The sequence below is a fragment of the Lithobates pipiens genome, unplaced genomic scaffold (assembly GCF_037356315.1).
Source record: "Lithobates pipiens isolate NorthernLeopardFrog02 unplaced genomic scaffold, aLitPip1_a1.2 Scaffold_8, whole genome shotgun sequence".
NCBI classification, from domain to species: Eukaryota; Metazoa; Chordata; class Amphibia; order Anura; family Ranidae; genus Lithobates; species Lithobates pipiens.
In genome coordinates this window covers 49940830-49957894 of record NW_027507903.1, presented here as the reverse complement: position 1 = coordinate 49957894, position 17065 = coordinate 49940830, and the positions used below count along the sequence as shown (strand labels likewise).

At 42.3% G+C, this 17065-nt stretch overlaps 1 protein-coding gene across 1 annotated transcript in view; it reads left to right on the top strand.

Annotated features, from left to right (window-relative positions):
- LOC143962683 (ADAMTS-like protein 5) overlaps positions 1 to 17065 on the top strand; it is a 146550-nt gene that overhangs the window by 68806 nt on the left and 60679 nt on the right. The window contains exons 3-8 of the mRNA XM_077472047.1: positions 206 to 369; positions 2039 to 2099; positions 2184 to 2286; positions 5763 to 5890; positions 8148 to 8271; positions 14577 to 14660. Coding sequence (XP_077328173.1) covers positions 206 to 369; positions 2039 to 2099; positions 2184 to 2286; positions 5763 to 5890; positions 8148 to 8271; positions 14577 to 14660 — 664 coding nt within the window. The remainder of the gene's footprint in view (positions 1 to 205; positions 370 to 2038; positions 2100 to 2183; positions 2287 to 5762; positions 5891 to 8147; positions 8272 to 14576; positions 14661 to 17065) is intronic.

The window sequence follows — 17065 nt, the reverse complement described above, 5'->3', positions numbered from 1 at the left end:
GATAAAGAGAGAATTCTACGAGAAGAAGGAACTACAAATATAAATCATGTTTGGGCTGTTTACTGTTTTCTGGAGGCAGAAGTTTTCTTTAGTTACGAATGGTGGAATCCAAATTTCAAATGACATTTCATGTTCTACAGTTATAAATATAAATGTTTAACTTATAAGGTGAATGCAGATTTACTGTCTTTTTTTGTTTTTGTAGGTTCAAAGACCATTGTTTCACAGAGGAACAGTCATCAATTTTGGCCCCGAGCATAGTCTACCACAGAGGTCCAGCAATGAGTGGGGTTCATGGCAAAGCTGGTCTCCTTGTTCTCGGACATGTGGAGGGGGAGCTGCAGTCCGCACGCGGCAATGTATTGTAAGGTATCGGTATATGATAATACTCATACAGACCAACACACGAAGACATATTTTTTGTTTACTGACGTTTCTACAAATGTGGATAATAATAGAAAAATATTACTGGGGTTTGTGTCTGTGCACACAACCGAAAGGTTAGTACCCCAGGTGGAATTTTTGGGACTTTTTCTTTTGGAATTTTTTTTTTAGCATAGTTCTGTTTAATTTATATATATATATATAATATAATATATATATATATTCAGAATATGAGGTAATGCACTCTGTTTGGAATGATACCAAAAGTGGAGGTTCTATAGTCTAAGTTTTACAGTTTGTTGCAGCTCTAATTCTAGAGATGAAGGGAATTTCTGAAAAGTTTGATCAGTTGCTTCAGTGAAAAAGCCAACTCTATAAAAAAAAATTGGGAACTTCTGAAATCTGGAATTTCTGAACTTGAAGACCTATTAAAGTCCATCATAACCAAGTTCCAGGAAACTGGATGTTAGGCAACCCATACGTTCATCTTTTTTTCCCCTTCCACCAGTGGGAAAGAAAAATAAAATGACCCCAGTGGATGGGGGAATCCTTTCCACTGTGTATTGTGTTCTGACAGCAGGGAGCCTTCCCATAATAACACACTGATCAGTGTTGCCGGCTATAGCTGGCACTGATTGATGATTGATCTGGAAAAACCCAACAGGCTGGTTGTATGGAAGTCAACTGGTAGACCAGGGTGCCCATGCCATGTATCAAAATTCACCCAACTTTATAGCAGCAAATGTGAAAAAGTTTGCGTATGGTTTGAGGAACCACTTCTTTTGAAAGGGGATACTATGGTAGATGGGTGGGTCATAGGTGGCACTGGAGGTGAATCTAAAGGTGCACAGAAAGCAGCTGCAGATATAGGGCAGATACAGCCTTTAGTACCCATCTCTTGAAAACATTTTGGAAATCCAGACTACCAAAGATAACATTGAGTTTCGGATTAGACTCAAGATATCTGAATTCATGAAATTAGGTCAGAAGTTAACATCATCCAAATGGTGGAATCAACTTTATTTCTAATATTTCTAGCACTGAATGTAAGGGAAATTCTTCTAGCTAGCTGGCTTTCCAAGCCTACCAGAACCCAATTTAATATATGCATTAATCATTATTATACTTAGAAGTGAGAACAGAATGGCCCATAAAAATCAATAGCAATCTTACTCCCCTCTAATGGCTCTGACCTAATGAGATGAAAAGCGAATGAGTTGGTTTTGGTTATTACCCTTTAGACATTGCTCTTTTGGTTATTTCATAAGCCCATTGGTGTTTGGGGGCTTAAGTGCTTATAGGATACGTCATTACCGGAAAGTATATGATTGGGTGTAATTTTATGATGCATGTCTTAAGACATAGTTTATAGGCTTTCATTATGCAATATAAGAAATGTCTTTTATCTTACACAGCCAAACTATGTGCTCTTTGTGAGACAAACTCATTATTTAGGACAGCTATCTTTGTTATGACGCCTCTTATTTATATGCTGAAAACATGTCCTTTCCTGCTAAGTTGTCAGCGGAAGAATTTGTATGTCTGTCCTCAAATCTTCAGATGTATTTCTGTAACGAGATAATGTCATATTGGTTTCAGGTTACAAAGTTAACTCTTGCTGCTTTCATTCATAATCGTTGCTGTTTCTCAATAGAGATGCTGCAGGACCAGACTGCCTGGGAGACATAAGACAGTATCAAGCATGTAACATGAAGGTAAGTTCTTAAAGTTCCTGTCCTGGGCGCGCTCAGATCTCTAAGACAATTTAACATTCGGTGACCGATTTTCTTTCTGTGCAGGACTGTCCATCAGGAGTGACTGATTTCAGGCATTTCCAATGTTCTGCATACAACAGTAAGCCTTTAATGGGGAATTATTACAAATGGACCCCTTTCCAGTCAGGTAAATAATGATTCTTTTATACTTGTTGAATAAGCTAAATAGCAAATCCATCTATAAATCAATAAATAAAATAATAAAAAAATTATAATAATTAAAACTAATTAGCAAAAATAATTTAAAAGGAACTAGGTAAAGTAAATCGGACAACTTGATGTTAATTGGTTAAAGTTTAACTCCGGAAATTATCTTTTTAACAAAAAAAATAATAATTTCATAATGATCCAGCTTGGTTACATTCTTCATTACCCCACATTCGGATGGATGCAGAAATTCACTGTAGTAGCCTGTGATACTGTACATACAGTCAGCGCTGATCTCCTCCATGCACCGCTTGAGCGACTTGTCTTCTGTATGCTGAACCTGGTGGGGTGCTTGCTTGGTACCTCCGCCATTCAGAAGATGTCTTGTATTTTTAAGTAAGTAAGTGTAGGGCCAACTCCTGAAGAGCACGCGCTATGTGTTTTTGAAATTTAAGGTTACACCTGAACTGCAGTTTGGTTTGGGTATAATTATTCCAAATTTTGACCTCAGCATCAGTCTGACTGGACTATAGGATGTTCAGCCTGGTCACCGGGGGCACTGTCTCTTCTGGCAGGCATGGAACCACAATCTGGTTGGGTGCATTAAGGTTACTTTCTCTCAGAGCCCGCCCAGTGGGAGTGTCACTCTTGCTGTGCTTTCTGGGAGAGGATACTTAAAGCGGAGGTCCACCCTAAAGTGGACCTTCCGCTCATCGGAACCCTCCCCCCCTCCGGTGCCACAATCGGCACCTTTCAGGGGGGAGGGGGGTGCAGTTACCTGGATAATCCAGGTAACTGCACCCACTTCCGGGATAGCTCTCTGCGGAAAGGGGCGTAACTTACGCCCCTTTCCGCAAGTGCCCGCCCCTTCCCGCAAGTGCCCCGCTGCCTGCTGGGAAACACACAGATCCCAGAGGCAGCAGGGAGCGTCCTTATTGCGCAGCGCGATTCGCGCATGCGCAGTAGGGAATCGGGAAATGAAGCCGAAAGGCTCCATTTCCTGATTCCCATACTCAAGATGGCGGCAGGACCCGACAGACGACCTAGAGATCGGCTTCGGGTGCCGACATCGCGGGCGCGCTGGACAGGTAAGTGTCACTATTTTAAAAGTCAGCAGCTGCAGTATTTGTAGCTGCTGGCTTTTAAAAAAAAAAAAAAACGTGGAGTCCCGGTGGACTCCCGCTTTAAGATGCGGATGTCACGTGGTTCGGGGTTCTTGTCCAGAAGTATGTTCTGACTCCACGGTCCTGGTCCTCCTGACCAACCCCCAGGAATGCTATGGCCTGGGGTGCGGTCCCACCTGACTTTAAGTCTCGGGGCTGGCTAGCCCGAGGCAAGGAAACTAAAGAAAGGATTCTGAGGTGGTCGGGTGCTGTTTCCGGTCATGGAGAGGCCCAGCGACTTCGTAGCTATCCAGGGGAGGACTCTTCAGAAGAAGGCCACGCATGGGTTGGCTTCTTAGCAAGAGCCTGGTAGGGCTGAAGTACCTAAGTGAATCCAATCTCGTGGGTATCGCCGAACTGGCTGAAAGATCCAGGTATCACACGAGTGTTCTACAAGTTCTAGTTTCCTACATGTTCTACAACAACGTCTGTGGCAGAGACTTGTTCCTGATTTAAGCTTGTTGGTTGCTAGGCCTTGTGAGAGAGGGACTATCCAACTTGAGTGAACATCCAGCTGTGAATGCCTATTCTCTGGATTTAGTCATAGTAAGAGAGTTCTTTATCATTGACTTTGACACTAAGCCCCTGTACACACGGTCGGAGATTCTGCCAACCAAATCCGTCGGATTTAGTCCGACGGATTGTGTCCGAAACTGTTGCATACACACGGTCGGACTAAGTTGTCGAAAAATCCGATCTTTCAGAACGTGATGACGTAATTTCGTTCTATCATGGGAACCCCTAGACACAAATTGAGGTGAAGAAGGTAACGGTAAGCCCAATCAAACCACCAGCTCCTTCAGGGGTTAGTGCTATAAAAGAATAGGAGGCTTTCTCTAATTGGAGGAGGTGGTGATCTTGACGTCATCCTCCTCTCTTTTCCTCATCCAGTCAGAGAAGGTCTTGCATGACGAATACAAAGTTGTTCTCTACATGGCGAAGGGGCCAAGTGAACAAGTTCCTATGTTCAGTATAGAGAAGGTAATCAAAAGTCAACAAACCCCACTAGGTTTTAAATGTAGCATTTGCCTTTCAAGGATATTCAAAATACTTCTAATGCATGGACAACAAGATATGAATACTGAAAGTTGTCAGTGATGCATATCGATAAAAACATTACTATTGTGTACTATGTATCTAATCTGTAGTTAAAATACCTGTGTATTTGGTTTTAAAAATAATAATGTGGAGCAGATTTGCATTTTTTTTTTTATTGCTGATTAAATAAACATTGTTTTTGGTTGTCCCCATACCAGTAATAGAGGGGAAATCTTGCAATGAGGATACTAATTCTGGGGACCTGGGGGTTCCCAAAGGATTCTCTTCATTTGATGGCATTTCCTCTCACTTATTGTGGCTTTTTGACTGGATGTGAAGGGAAATGTCCACAATGGGACAAAGATGTCCTAAAATTTATTAAATCTTCCTTACTCTATCCAAAATTTAAAAAAAAAAAAGTTTTGCCTTAAGATCTACTTTAAGTATACAGAAGGTAAGTTACTTGAACAACTGGAAGAGACCAGCGCTGATTGTAAGTAGCACATACTACTACAATTAATTTTCTGAATCCTTAGCAACCCTCTAGAAGTGAGATGTGAACTTAGATATGAACAAGCTGGACCATTGTAAGTTACAAAAAAAAATAAAAAATTCCCAGAGTTCAGTTTTGTATTATAATTAATTACATAATTGTTGTTATAAAGCAAAGCCTTTGCAAGTGTCTCGACATTTTAAGCTTCAAAATTTTAGCATAGGTCCAAGTGTAAGCATGAACACACTTTTTTGGTATCCAATACTGACACTAGTCTCACACTATGAACCTGTTGGGGCTCCAAAGCGGTTCCAAAGATCGACACTTGAGGTTCCTAAAATGAGGACAAAGTAGCATGAAGATGTTTGGTACCATATCATAGAATGCACTGTAGGTCTCTACATTAACCCCAGAGCTCTTGGAGCCATGGATAATTGTGTCATTCCCAGCCTTAATAGGTTTTGCTCTGCAGGAAAGAAATATTGGTACTTGGTAGCAGTTCAAAGCAAAGTAGCAAGTGGCATGGTTTATATACATCAATACAAAGGCAGATTATGTGAAATTAGAAGTGCAGAGGAGGATTTGTGCCACTGGACTAGCTGGTGCCATTTTCGGGGTTTGGCAGATCCATTAAAAATATTTAGCATAATACCACTTTTAACATTCCTCTAAACTAAACTGATATGTGTTTCTGCTTTCCAACTTTATAATCTCAGGCAATAACATATGAAAATCTACTCTGACTGTTTGTTTCTTGTTAAGGACAAGGAGACTGTGAGCTAAGTTGCTTGGCACAAGGGCAAAACTTCTATTATAACTTTGGCAGAGTGTTGGATGGAACATCATGCCATGTGCAGTATGATGGCTTTTGCATCAATGGCCAATGCCTGGTAAGTCTCATTATATGATGGATCCATTAAAGTACTACATAAACGTTTAATAAAAAATTCAGAGGACCATCAGTCCTTCAGTAAATTAACTGTACATCCCTCACCTTATATGCCAACTGCATTTTATTTACTAGGTCAAACCTTCACATCTGTTTCTGCTAATCCGTATAACCTTAATACATCATCCACATTTCTTACTGAAGCGGTGACTGATTTATTACAGGTGCTAGAAGAAATATTTTCTTTACAAGGATGAAATATTGGCAAGTTGAGAGAGGCGGGGTGGAGTGACCGCAATGTTTTCTAGTATAATATAAATGAAGGTGTTCGATCTCCATGCACCTTGTTTGTACCTGTTGGCCAATTTTTAAGCTTACCGTAGTAGCATAAAGATCCGCAGAGATTATATATTTTTTAACAGGTAGCATACTCATTTATCAAAGTATATAGCTCTCAAAGGACACCAGAAGGAAATAAAAAGCTTCTTGAAATGCTTAGGTATATTGAAGGGTATAAGGCAGTGCCAGGGTTTGATGGTACTCTAGGGTTCCTCCTGAGGTTGCTAGAGGTTCCTTTAGCAATGAGCAAATGTTTGTTGATCTTCCATCTACTTTGAAAAATACATCTCAGCAGGTATAGTAAAAAAGAAGGCTGAGGTGGGATATCCCACCTAATGATATCCTGATAGATAAAGAATCCATTGACGAATGCTCCCATCTACACTAACCACAATTGCAAAGGAGCAATTTTCCACTAACCACGTAAGGGCTCACTTCTATACCAACCATTAATCGAGGACATCACAATTTATACAATGTAGAAAAAACACACCCAAGCTCTACCACATGACTGAAGAATGAGCTGAATAACTGTGCTCAGGCTGTGTGTCCCATGAACATCAAAATAGCAAGAAATTCCAGAAACACAATTGCTTCTTCTTAAATCTTTATTGAGCACTAACAGCAGTGCTACATCTAAAATGCTAATATGTTTCAGCCGAAACCTTCCTCATAGCAGGAATGCATAGATGCTATGAGGAAGTCTTCGGCCGAAACATATTAGACTTTTAGATGTCGCACTGCTGTTAGTGCTCAATAAATATTTAACAAGAAGCAATCGTGTTGCCAGAATTTCTTGCTATTTTGACCACAATTTATATAAGTATTATTTCATTTCTGCAGTTATTTTTTTAACAACATTACTAAAAATAATTTTGCAAAGGGCTGATAACAAAAATATGTGCCCTGGGCGTCAAGTATGCTAGGTACACTTAATTATTTTATTTAAAACTTTTTTCAAATTATTGAACATGCTAATGTACCATGAACTTTATGTATCATTCTTTTTAGCAGGGGTTCCCTGAGAATGTGACATTTTATTTCAAGGGTTCCTCAGGGGTATATAGGTTGAGAAAGGCTGGTCTATTTTTTATTTAAACTTGTTATATTTTAATGCATTTTCACCTGTTGCTACAAAGGTAGAGGAAAATATTTGCAAAAGTAAAGTCCGCCTTTTGTGGTTCAGATATTAGATGTCAAAGCTGAACTCCAGCCTTCCTTTCAGTCTTGCACAATTCAGGAGTATTCAAACTTTGGGAACAAAAGGCCAGTTTACTGTCCTTAAGATTCAGGGGCCGGACTGTGGCCAGTGGGAGTAGAAAATGCCCTAGCATGAATGGTAGTAAAGAATGTCCCATCGTTGATGTTAGTTGGAGGAATATTGCCCCATTGTTGGTATAAGGGAAATAAATAGTGCTGCATCATTGTGTCATATGGTGGACTAGTGCCCCATTGTTGTTGTCAGTTGGAAGCATAGGGCCCTACAGTTGGTATCAGTTGGAAAAATAGGGCCCCATTGTTGATGTAAAAGGGATAGTGCCTTGTTTCAGTGGGAGGAATAGTGTCCCAAGGGCCTGGTAAAGGCAAGCAAAGGGCCACATCTGGTACCGCGGCCGCAGTTTGGAGACCACTGGCACAGTTGTACAGGTTCCTCCCGTGTACTGAAATGTATTACTCTGATTTCACTGCATACTGTGAGCTTCCTATATATGCATAGATGTTGCAGCAAGTAAGACAGCGTCCACCTCATTTCCTGGAATGTCCATCAGGCCAAAAGGTGCCCATTCAGGAGTTCAGGAAAAATAATATGGTAGGTGTGTGGTAGCATAGAGTACTAAAATGATCCAAAATTGTTTTTGTTGCGGGAACTTAAACCAAACCAATGAATTCAAAGAACATTTTTCACCTTTTTTTTGCAGCAGGTGGGCTGTGATTCCATCTTGGGATCAAATGAGAAGATGGATATCTGTGGAGTCTGCGGAGGAAGAAATGTATCATGCCGACACCACCACAATGTCTATACTACAAAGTACCCAGCCTCTGGTAACTGTCACATTACACTTGGCTTAGGCCATACTGCAAGACTAGAATGCAGGGCTGGGCTTGAGATATGGCACATACTGTAGCTCCATAATCTAATTGTATCTGCACAGAATAGCGCATGAAATAGGTCAGTCTATTGTATCTGCTCGTCCAGACATTGTCATAATAGATCACTTTGTACAGTACATCTTTGTAATGTCAGTCACTCCTCTGGCTGTCAGTCTAATAACCTGGTGTGACATGAGCTTTATCTATACTGTAGTGCATGTCTGGTTCACAATCATGGCTGCTTTCCCATACCATCTGTAGGTATTGTGAGAAATGCTCCCTGGGGTTGATTTACTAAAGGCAGATAGGCTGTTCACTTTGCAATTTAAGTCTTCCATAGGTTAGTTAATGTAATGAAAAGTCACATTGCTAAGAACATCCAATCATGTGCAAGGAAAGCAGCATTATGTGTGAACATGATGGAATGATCAAGTCAGCAGAGCTTCACCGCACTCACGAAAGCTCTGGGGAAATTTCCCTTGCAAAGTGAACAGCCTATTTTGCCTATACTAAATCGACCCCCTGACTCAAATAGGAATAGGGATAAGAAGGGGAAAATGTCTACAATAGTTTGGTATCAGAATGCTAGACAATGCAATGCGATAGGTGTATGTGGAAAAGAAAATGACCGATATGTGCTATAGAGAAGAATAATGGGAAACAAGTTTGAGAACAGGAGTAAAGGAAAAATGCAAGCAATGACTAGACCAACCAGCCAGCTTCTTGTTTTCCCATACCTACCCCTCTGTTGCAGCAGCTGGACTTTACTTGTGTATTAAACTGGCCATATTCGGATTTAATTTTGGCTGATTCCTGTTGAATCAGTCAAGATTCAAGCCATGGATGTCCCTGTTGGCATCGCCCAGCTCAACAAAAGTCAACTGAAAAAATCAAAGGGGCTTGTTGAAGAATTTTCTGCTGATCAATGACTGTATCCTATTACAGGGCTTGAGGAATCTAGGAGCCAGTTTGTCCGTTCTCCCCTACCCAGCGGCACCTGCTAGGCTGGTCCCCGACTCATGGATGGGCATACGGAGCCCTGGATATATAGTATAGCAGGGGCTGGGAGTATGGAAGCATTTGGGCAGCAGCCGAGGCTCCAGGAAGCAATTTCTTGTCGCTATGGCGACCTGGCGCCTGGGATTTGTCCTATTAGATACAGTCGCTGTTCAGATATTCAAGTAGCTGGGGGTGTAGCGGATGCTTGAGTACAATAGCTGGGGGCAGCAATTCCTCTATGCCCTGTTTAGCATGGATGGAGGATACTATTAGATTTCTTTCGGTCAGCCTGCGGGCTGAACTAGAAAAATATTTGCATGCATGACTGGCTTTAGCCTTTTGTACATTTATGTTCTGTTTGAATTAATGCCTTGCAGGTATAGTACACATTTGTGGTCCTTACTGACTCTACAGTCATGGGAATAATTGATATTTATGCTACTTATAGCCATAGAGAAAACCTGCACTTCTCTGACTAAGACAGCTATAACTATGATTTTTTTTTTTAAGTAGGAAAATGCCAGAAATCACTAATTGGGACTTATTATGTATATGCATCCGTTTTTTGTGACTTTTTCTTCCTTGAACATTTTTGATATGTGGTTTTCATTTTACTGTATCATAGTACAAAACCTATAATTTCTGAAATACATGTACATTTCCCCAACACTGTAAGTGTAGAAAAAAAAAATGTTCAGCAACCAATTGTGCTCTTAACTTTCTATAGGGAGCTGACAACAAGTTTTTGCAACATTGAAATCTCAACCACTATTGTCAACCCTGCCTGACCCTTTCACATTCTTCCATTGATTTCTTGCCCAGTAAAACAACGCTGCAGTTCTTGGAGATGTAGTTCTGGGGGCATGCCTATGTCAATAGGAAATGAGCTCCTAGCCACTGCCCCTGCATTAAGTTTAGTAACCTGGTAATGATTTCACCGAGAGTAATACAAGCTACACCAATAAGATGACAGAAAAAACATGAATGCTTAGACTTGCTCTAAAGAAGCATATGGAGTTTTTAGGGTAAATTTGGGTAATGCCTGGGCATACACGTTAAGTTACATTTTTTTTTTTTAAAGCTGAACTCCAGATATGATCTTATTTGTACTAGTGTAACACCCTCTAGTATGCAACTAGTGAAGGTAAATTTATTTTGTTGACTCATAATAGTTGTGTGTCTGTAATTGGGTCGATTTACTCTAGGTCAGACTGGAGGCCTCTACAGGGCAGGTCTCTGGTACATCCCACGGGTTCCAGAAGCTTGGAGAAGCTTCTGGAAGTTAGTGTGTGGCGGTTGGGAGGTCCTGATTTGCATACTTAAGGTAATCTGGCCAATCCCCAAGCAGAAGGCCCTGGCAGGGTGGCGGGATCCTCTCTTAAATGGCCAGCAGGGGAGTTGGGTGGAGGATGGAGTGATGAGGTTGCTGTTTTGAGACCTGGGAGGGGACCCCAGGGCTGGGGGGTCTGCCTACAGGCTGGAGCTGAGGAAATCAAGGGACAGTGTGAGCACCTCAGCACACCCAGGGGTATACAAGGGGAAAGACTGCCAGACCTTTGCTTGCTTTTACAGGGACAGCATTCAGCTAAATCCCAATCCATTGTCCTGGGCATTCCTTAAAGCAGCCAGGTGGGACTGGTAGTATCTGCATGTGTCAGAACTCTGTGAGGTTCTACTGAGGAGACACGATACTCCTGCATACAGTTTGGAACTTTGCGTTATTTCACTAAAGAGGACTGAGAGCTCCTGATTCGTAAAGAACGTTGCCACTGATCCATAGAGACTTCAATTATTCCAGAGAAAGTACAGTCCAGGAGCTTCATTTTGTGTACATAGGGAAGGGCGTTTGTCCTCATTTGTTCTTCAAGTCAAGTTGGGCATTCTATAATCCCTATACCCTATACAAGTTGCTTCCCCCAATAAAGCAACAAAAACAAGCCCATGGACTGATTTGTAGTGTCCAGATGAGAGTTGAAAATGCGTGTTGCCTAGCTGTGCAGGAATAGGGGGACTCAAAGTACAGCGACTCCTGCAGGGATCAACTTGGACTAATGTACATACACACATCTCATACATGAGGGGCTGCTTTTAGGGCTGGGGAAAAAATCAATTTAAATCTTGAATCGAGTTGAAAGGGCAAATCGATTCAAAATGTCAGAAAATCTATATATTTTTTTTTTTTTGATTTTTTATTTTTTTTCACCAGGACCGGCGCTGACACCGCGGACTAGGCCGAAGCCGCGGCCTCGCCTAAAAACTCCTGCCCGCAGCTCCTCAGGACCGGCGCGGTGTCCATCAAAAAAATAAAAACTCGATTCGAATTGTGAATCGATTTTTTTTTTTTTTAAATCGCAGATTTTTATTTTTTTTTTGAAAATCACCCAGCTCTAGCTGCTTTGAAATTTGACAATGACTGTGGTAGTCTGCGCTACTACAATGATCATGTTCTGCCCCACTTTTATATAATGTTCTTGTGTTGTGAACTATTATGTGTCTTTACGTTACCTTACTGAGCTGTATGTCCGGGCAGTCAGGGAGTGGTATGCCAGAGGTAAGTCTGTCATAATGTGCTAATATGCTGTGCATACTAGCACATTATGGCACATTATGGCATATACAGTGCTTGCAGGGGGCCACTAAAAAGAAAAATATACTGGACTTAACTAACATTTTAAATTTGACATTTAGCTAGAAAAAAAATCTCTATAGCTCTAGTGAGCTTACTTACCAGTGGTAAAGGTTATCCCAAGCAGCTGGATCCTGGAGAATCTTCTGTGCAGGGATGCGCCATCTTCTTCTAGTCGCTGAACTTCCATTGCAGGGGTTAATAGCCTTTAGGTCTTCTGTGAAGCTCTTCCCCATTCACATATGCCCCCCCAGCACACTTCTTCCACTAATGCCCCCCCCCCCCCCCACACCATACATAAGAATCTGTAATCATCCAGCACTATTCTGCCACCAATATGCCCCCAGCAGACCTCCTTCTCCAATGCTGCCCCACCACACCTATGCCTTCAACCCCCTCCTCATCCAGCCCCTCCCCCCATCCAGCCCACCTATGCCTCCAATCCCCCCTCCATCCAGTACACCTGTGGTTCCAATTCACCCCTCCCCACTCCCCATTTAACAAACCTGTGGCTCCATTCACCCATCCCCCCTCCTCATTCAGCACACCTGTGGCTTTATTCACCCCTTCCCCCCTCCTCATTCAGCACACCTGTGGCTCCATTCACCCCTGCCCCCCTCCTCATTCAGCAGACCTGTGGCTTTATTCACCCCCTCCTCCTCATTCAGCAGACCTGTGGCTTTATTCACCCCCTCCTCCTCATTCAGCACAACTGTGGCTCCATTCACCCCTCCCCCTCAGCACACCTGTGGCTCCATTCTCCCCTCCCCCTCAACACACCTGTGGCTCCATTAACCCCTTCCGCTCAGCACACCTGTGGAATCACGATTCTCCTGGTGCATGCCAGGTCAGGCAGCGGTGCTCACTGAGGGCGGGCCTAGAGGACTTAAGCCCGCCCACATGTGACTCCCTTGTACAGACACTCCTCGGCGTCTATGCAGAAGCCGAGGAGTGGCCAGGAATCGTGCGCCGCCCCACTCCCTAGATGTACTGGTTGTCATATCATATTGTCCAGACAGACTTAAGGCTGTGTACATCAATGCATAAAGCTGCATCTGAATCAGAACAGATCACTGTGAGCTTCCAGGTCCTGCATCAAGCAACTGCCCACTGCATACTAACTGCAGGGAATTGCTTGCTCAGCACATAAAATTGTGTATTTTTGAATGAATACCAAGCATCCTCAGATTGGATGAAGTGGAGAGGAGGGGAGGTGATGTCACAATCTCCACCTTATCCAATCAGAGAAGGCCTTGTATTCATAAAAAATACATTCTGTGACTAGTGGAGCTGCTGAGCAAGTCACTCTCTATGGTCAGTATGCAGTAGGCCAGGCGCTCGGCACAGGACCTGGAAGATTGCCAGCTATTCTTTAGTAATGACCTTTACTACAGTGATTGTCAGCTTCCAGAGCGCTCCATCAGATATGACATATGCATACTTACATTGATTCAAAGCTGGATCAATGTATGTATGCAATTAAGATCCTACCTGGAATTCAGCTTTAAATTTTCTGTAAAACTGCTCTACATTGATTTTTGCTTAAAAAATAAATCACTTGCTTAAAGTGTTAATTAAAGCAGAGTTCCACCCAAAAGTGGAACTACCGCTTTAAGCACTCCTCGCCCCCTGACATGCCACATTTGGCATGTCATTTTGGGGGGGGGGGGCTATTTTTAGTGGGACTTCCTGTCCCACTTCCTCCTTCCTGTCCACCAAGATGACTCCTCCTCTCGCCCTAGGCAGCCCCTCCCTGGCCAATAGCAGAGCGCAGCACGACTCGCGCATGTGCAGTGCGCACCCGGCCGTGAAGCCGTAACACAACACAACACTAAAATCAGTCTGTATATGCAATAAAGCATGCTTGTTATACTCGCTGTGGAACCTAAGGGGTTAATCCTTTGCATTGTGTAAAAAGGTTGTTTGATCCTGTGTTCTCTGATCCGCCCCTTCTTCCACTGTCCCCAATCTATCTCCTGATAAGACAGTGGCTTTGGCATTATTCTGTACATACTCAGTTTGGTGTGTATTGCTAGAGTGCATTTCTTTTTCTTGGGTGGGTCAATGTGAGTGTGCAGTAGAATGAAAACTCCTGCAAGTTATAACCAGACACTGATAGAAGTCACAATACTGTTATATACTGCTGATTAGCAGTTTATATTTACTAAAATAATTGCATTTCCATGTACTGTGGGAGATCAGATATAGTAAATGCAGGGTCCTGGGTTTAGTAATGCTTTAAAACACATAGCTGCATTTTGCCAGTAGTCCAGCATACTGTCCCTGCTACCTCTGAGAGATAAAGTGCAATGTAAATAAGCAGGTGTACGTGCGTGAAGAAGGTTGGCTTGCTATGCCACACTGGAAACAGCTGAGAACAATCACGTTTCTTCCCAGTGTTAGTAAATGGAATTCTTCACATTCATGTATAAATATAACTACTAGAACAAACATACACGTCAGTGTGTACACCTCCCTTTTTTTTAAACTTTGTACCAGGGCAGTGAGCGAGCCTGTATAGGACATGCCAGTCAAGGAAAGGATTTGCCTGGAGGGGAAATTGTAATGTTTGTGTTTGCTAAAGTATGTAATCCTGCGTCCAGACTTACTTTCTCTCATTACTTATTTCTAGGGCTGTTTGGATATAATGAAGTGACCATGATTCCTGCAGGTGCCACTAATATCAGGGTGACTGACAAGAGCAATAATTATCTGGGTAAGTGCAGGCTGTTATTTCCCAGGTGTCTGTTCAGGCAGTTGGGCAGGTACACATCAAGCTTTTACAGAAACACTGGTTCTTGTGTATAAAGCTGTTTGTTTTACAAAAAGCTGGACAAGTGAAGTAAGAAATATGGACGTTGCCCTTGCTGACTTATTCATTTAAAGATTCAGGCATTACGACTGTCATCCTAATCCTGTGTTCACTACCTAATGAGTAACTAGTCAGTAATGTGTGAAAAGACATTCATGGATAGTGACTGATGAGATCAGGATACTCTCTAAAGCCTAATCCTTTAGACCAGCCATTCTCAACTGAGGTTCATGGAACCCTAGGGTTCCTCCAGAGGTTTCTAGGGTGTTCCTTGAGCTGTGGCTAATCGACCTCCCATTTGATGGTGCCTGCACAGTTCCAGGGCCAGTGCCACTTGGAAGAGCCAGCAGCAAGACGTCATATTTTATTATAGTTGTAAGAGTTGCATCCTGACCACCGCTGTAATTGGAGCTTTCTTCCCACTGACCACCAATCTAAGGGGCAACCCTAAATAGAGTCATTTTAGAAGGGGTTCCCTGAGGCCTGAAAATTTATTTCTAGTGTTTCTTTGATGTTAAAGGGTTGAGAAAACCTTTAGAGAAGCCTGCTTTAAAGAATCTGTCACTGTAATCACCAAGTTCTGGGGAAAGTGTGACTTCCCATGAAACACAAACAGCCATTTTGCCTTTATTAGATCAAGCCAATGGTATCTCCAGTAAATTTGCCTCATATCTCTACACCGTCATTTAGACTTCTTGATAAGGGGAAGTACTAAAAGTCCCTGACAGACAATGGCTGTTTCACTTGATCACAATAAAAACAAATAAAGTGGTAGTGAATTCACTCTGATGATTTTCCCTTATATAAATCTTTTATAAACATGTTACTGATTATTCGTGTAAAATTATCCCAATCCTTTCCTTTTGCTTGTAGTTTGTCCTGTTTCTTTTCCTTATGTCCCCGGTGCATGCACTCTGAAGGAATGACATACTTGTGCCCATCCTTCAGAGCTCTGTGCCATGGGCGATATTCCCATACACGTGTGGGATTGACATCATTGTGGCTCGGCCATTCCAGCGGCCGGAGCCCACAAACCCAGAAGGAAGAACGGGGAAAAATGGAAGCCCTATAAGTGGTGACAGTTTGCTGCTGAAGGGCTTCATTTCAAGGTAGGTCTTTCATAATTAGCTAGAATGCAATGCATACTAGCTCATTATGATATTACCTTGTGTGACGGAACGTACCCCACACTCCGCTTGAGTGCTTCCATCAGTATACCGCTTCCTAAGTCCTGGAACATGAGTCCAATGGATCTGGCTATAGGAACTCCCAAGAATTAGACAACACCAGTCTTGGAGTACATCAGGAATAGCCTTTTATTTGAGATCTCCCACAAATATATACAGCAGATGACTAAAACCCAACCTAATTAGCATGAGCTAATTATCTAATCATTGACCCAGAATAGTTGTCTGAGAGATGAGACTTTTAAGGGTATGTCTCCTAGCTCACTGACTGACTATTCAATACACCTTACCATAAACATCAACACAGGGTTAATTAGCACAACAATGTATGGAATACTCTTACAAGCCAGACTAGACTCATTTACTCAACAGACAGATGGCTGGAGTTGATGACATTAGCATCTAACAGTTTGTGTCCCAACAGTGTGATTCAGTCTATTGCTAATATGGCAAATACATATCCAGAGTCTGTATGTCTTGGGGGGGGGGGGGGGGGGGGCACGGACCTGAATCCAAGTAACACCACCTCAGGGGTCCCCAGGCATACAGCTCACAAAGTGCACCGTTCCCCAAAATGCCAGGGCCCATAATCGGTGGGCAAGAGGCTCGCATTCAGTCCCCTCCAACAGCCTTGGTCCCGGCTAGGTCTGTCACACCTTGCATTATATTATCTTTCCAAAAGTTTACAACAGCTTTAAAGATTTTTTGCACTTATTTGCTATTGCTCTTGCTCTGACATAATTTTTGCATTTCTTACTTTCTGGACTATGGGTCCTCCAGCTAAAGGTACCTTGTTTCCTGAGAGTAGTCAAACAGATCTAATGAGCTCCATCAAATGGACTGACTTTAATATATATTATGATATTGATGATGTAAGATTCATTGCTTCTTGTTTTTTTGTTTTTGTTTGGGTCTCCGGTGAAGAGAAACACCATCACTAGGCTTTCTCAACCTCTAATTGATGAACCCTCGAAATAACGTTTCAGGCTCAGGGAACCCCTACTAATAATTACTATAGCTACAGCTCACAGAACATTATTCTGATGGTCAGTAGGGAAGAATGCTACTTTATTTTCCTTGTCAGGAAGAATCCCCCATACAGATAGCTAAGGAGATCATTGG